The following is a 2,838-nucleotide window of genomic DNA, read 5'->3' as shown; positions in this document are numbered from 1 at the left end:
TTGACGAACATATTTCGTCATAGTTTTAGTCAACGAAATTAACACTACCCCACAGTTGATGTGTGTATTCCTCTGTGTGTAGTTAGGAGAACAGCTGGTTCAGTGGGTCCCCTCCAGTGGAGTAGATGTGGTGGAGCTGGAGGACGAAGGCGCATGTGTTCGCTTCAGCCCCCTCCTGACTGCTGCAGGTAGCCTCCACACACTCACACAGTGTCCTTGAGATATCTTAGATACTGTAATAAGGGTTAAACAACACCATGGTTCTCTGCCTGTGTCCAGTCCTGGGCACGCAGCAGGAGAACACAGAGGAGCTGGTGGAGAAGCTGTCGGAGCTGGTGCCTGCCATGTGCTCCACCATGAGCCTCAGGCAGGACTTCAGAGAGGAGGTCCACCGACACTCGCCCTCGCTCGCGTACCGAGAGCAGCTGAGCTGGCCCGGCCTCGGCGCTGTCCGGTAAGAGAGGAGTCTTTGAGGGCCTGCTGTCACATCACATTCATTAATCTGACGCTGATATCCAAAGCTACTCCAACAGGTGCCTCAACCCAAAATAGTGCATCCATTTATTTTCTTACATTCGTATTACAAATATCATGAGAGGTGCTTAAGTTACACAATTACATGTTTGACCTTAGATACATTAATTAATGTCTCTTCTGGACGTTATTAGGACAAACTTCTTCATTGGCAATAACAATCTTCGTATTATATAAACATGAGCATCACATTACCAGCAATGAACTACTACTACATTAACTGTAATATTAACCAGACAAGTGTAATTACAAGGAAACTTGTGTTACAACATATGTTAAATGTTCTTTAATATTTTCAGTGAAGCAGCCACAATATGCTGCTTTAGAAAGGAAAACAAAACTGTTGAATTATACTGTATACTTGCAATATCAAAATACTTATTAAATATTTCGTAATGTGTTGGATTTGAGAATTGATCTAGTCCTGTGACTGTTGTGACATGTTGACCTATGGTACAAATACATGATTTCTGCCCGAAACGTATGAAAACGCCTCCTGGCCACAGACAATAACCATGGTTTGGATCATAATAGAGTGGTGCAGTGGTGACGTATATTTAGCGCCAACCTAGAAGTTAGCATCCCAAGGGCTCCCTCGACAAAAAGCAATGGGATTGTTCCAAATAATTTTGGAATAAAAAAAAAAAAGCTCTGTGGCAAACAAACATTTATGATACATTTTCACACCACTTTATGATTTTTGAAGTGTAGATTACATCTCAATAAGTGAGGCTATAAACAAACTACAGCACAGTCACATGACTTCACAACACCAGCGCTAAGCTAAGGGCGGCAAATGTTCAGCGTGATGTTGTTTAGTAGTCTCATTTAGACACTTGTTAGCAGCAGCTGTTTTATGACACATAGCAGCTTCAGACCTCCACCAGTGGGGTATTTACTGACATATTGATGTGTGCGAAATAAATGTGAAAATCTCTTCATCTTGTGTTAACCACAGACCTTATTTCAGTCAATATTCAATAGTAATTATGGAATTTAATACTGTCCTGCTGCAACTTCCTCATTACTTTCATGTAATTGTTGTAATGTTGCTACTTACCTTTTTATACTTGGAATGTGTAATTATTATTTGATTCTACATTTTTAAAGTGCTCATTTTACTAAATACTGTTCTTATTTTGTCTCTATCATCATGTGAACGTCCCCTCTGTGTGACCCATGAATTCTGATTGCGATGTGTAGGTACGAGCCTCAGGCTGAGGGGATGGATGAGAGCAGGAGGGAGGAGGAGCTGCAGAAGATCAACAGTGAGCTACTGAAGAAACTTCAAGAACTGGACTCTGACATCATCTTTTCCTCCGGTGAGCACTCGCACATCTCAGAGGCCTGTGAGACTTACATGTTTCCGTGAAGTAAGATTGATTGTTTTGGTGTGTTCGTTTCCTGTCTCATGTCCCCTCACAGGCCCTGAGTTTGGGACAGAGGAGGACTGTATCTTTGTTGGCATGGTGACCGAGGACATGGATGTTTCAGAGTTGGTGGACACAGTAGCTGCCCTCGGGAGGGACATAGAGGAAAGCGGAAGGGTAACTGCTATAAATATAAATGTATAGAATACTGGAAGGTTGGCGTAGTTGCAAAAAGTCTCATCAAAGATGAATAAATATTTTACGTTCTGCAGTAGCAAAATAACACAATAGGCCAGGGGTGGCCAACCAGTCAGAGGTTAAGAGCCAACATTTTGACTATGTTACTGCAAAGAGCCACATCGAACACACAGTCACAGATGCACGTGCACCCCCCCTCCCTCCTTCTCTCTTTTGTTCTCAGCCTTTCTCTGTGCTCCTTCACTTTCTTCCTCCCCTCTCTCTCTCTCACAGATTAAAATGAAAATCTAAAACTTTATACACACACACACACACACACACACACACACACACACACACACACACACACACACACACACACACACACACACACACACACACACACACACTCAAAGACCCTCCCCACAGAGAGACACACATAGCTCTGCTCAGACAGATTTATTGTAAATGTCACACACCATAATATTGACAGAAATTGAATTAAACCTCTCCTACCAGTATTCAGAGGCCAGTTAACATAACAACATAACAATGAACATTTTGTGCACTCACACACAAACTCTCAGTAAAAGAAATTGAAAAGGTTTTTTATCTTACTTTAAAAGTGCTTCGTTATTTTTTTGAAAAACTGTGTCTGCTTTTCTGCCTGACTTTTCAAGGTGTTTATCTTCTGCTTGCGAAGTTCTTAGGTTTTTAGGATCAAACTCAGTTCATGGTCAGATAGTGTTTAATCAAC

General features: G+C 41.8%; 1 protein-coding gene across 1 annotated transcript; it reads left to right on the top strand.

Moving 5' to 3' along the window:
• Positions 1 to 82: 82 nt before the first annotated feature.
• LOC104967966 (pyridoxal-dependent decarboxylase domain-containing protein 1-like) lies at positions 83 to 2,102 on the top strand (the record flags this gene model as incomplete). Its single annotated transcript, XM_010797509.1, has 4 exons — positions 83 to 188; positions 280 to 454; positions 1,738 to 1,856; positions 1,960 to 2,102. Coding segments are annotated over 4 exons (543 nt in total), but the record flags the coding sequence as incomplete, so codon positions are not given.
• Between the last annotated feature and the right edge of the window lie 736 nt (positions 2,103 to 2,838).

The sequence above is a fragment of the Notothenia coriiceps genome, unplaced genomic scaffold (genome assembly GCF_000735185.1).
Source record: "Notothenia coriiceps isolate Sejong01 unplaced genomic scaffold, NC01 NC01_scaffold00038060, whole genome shotgun sequence".
Taxonomy (NCBI): Eukaryota; Metazoa; Chordata; class Actinopteri; order Perciformes; family Nototheniidae; genus Notothenia; species Notothenia coriiceps.
Note: the sequence above shows the minus strand (reverse complement) of the source record. Positions and strands in the feature narration are given on the sequence as shown.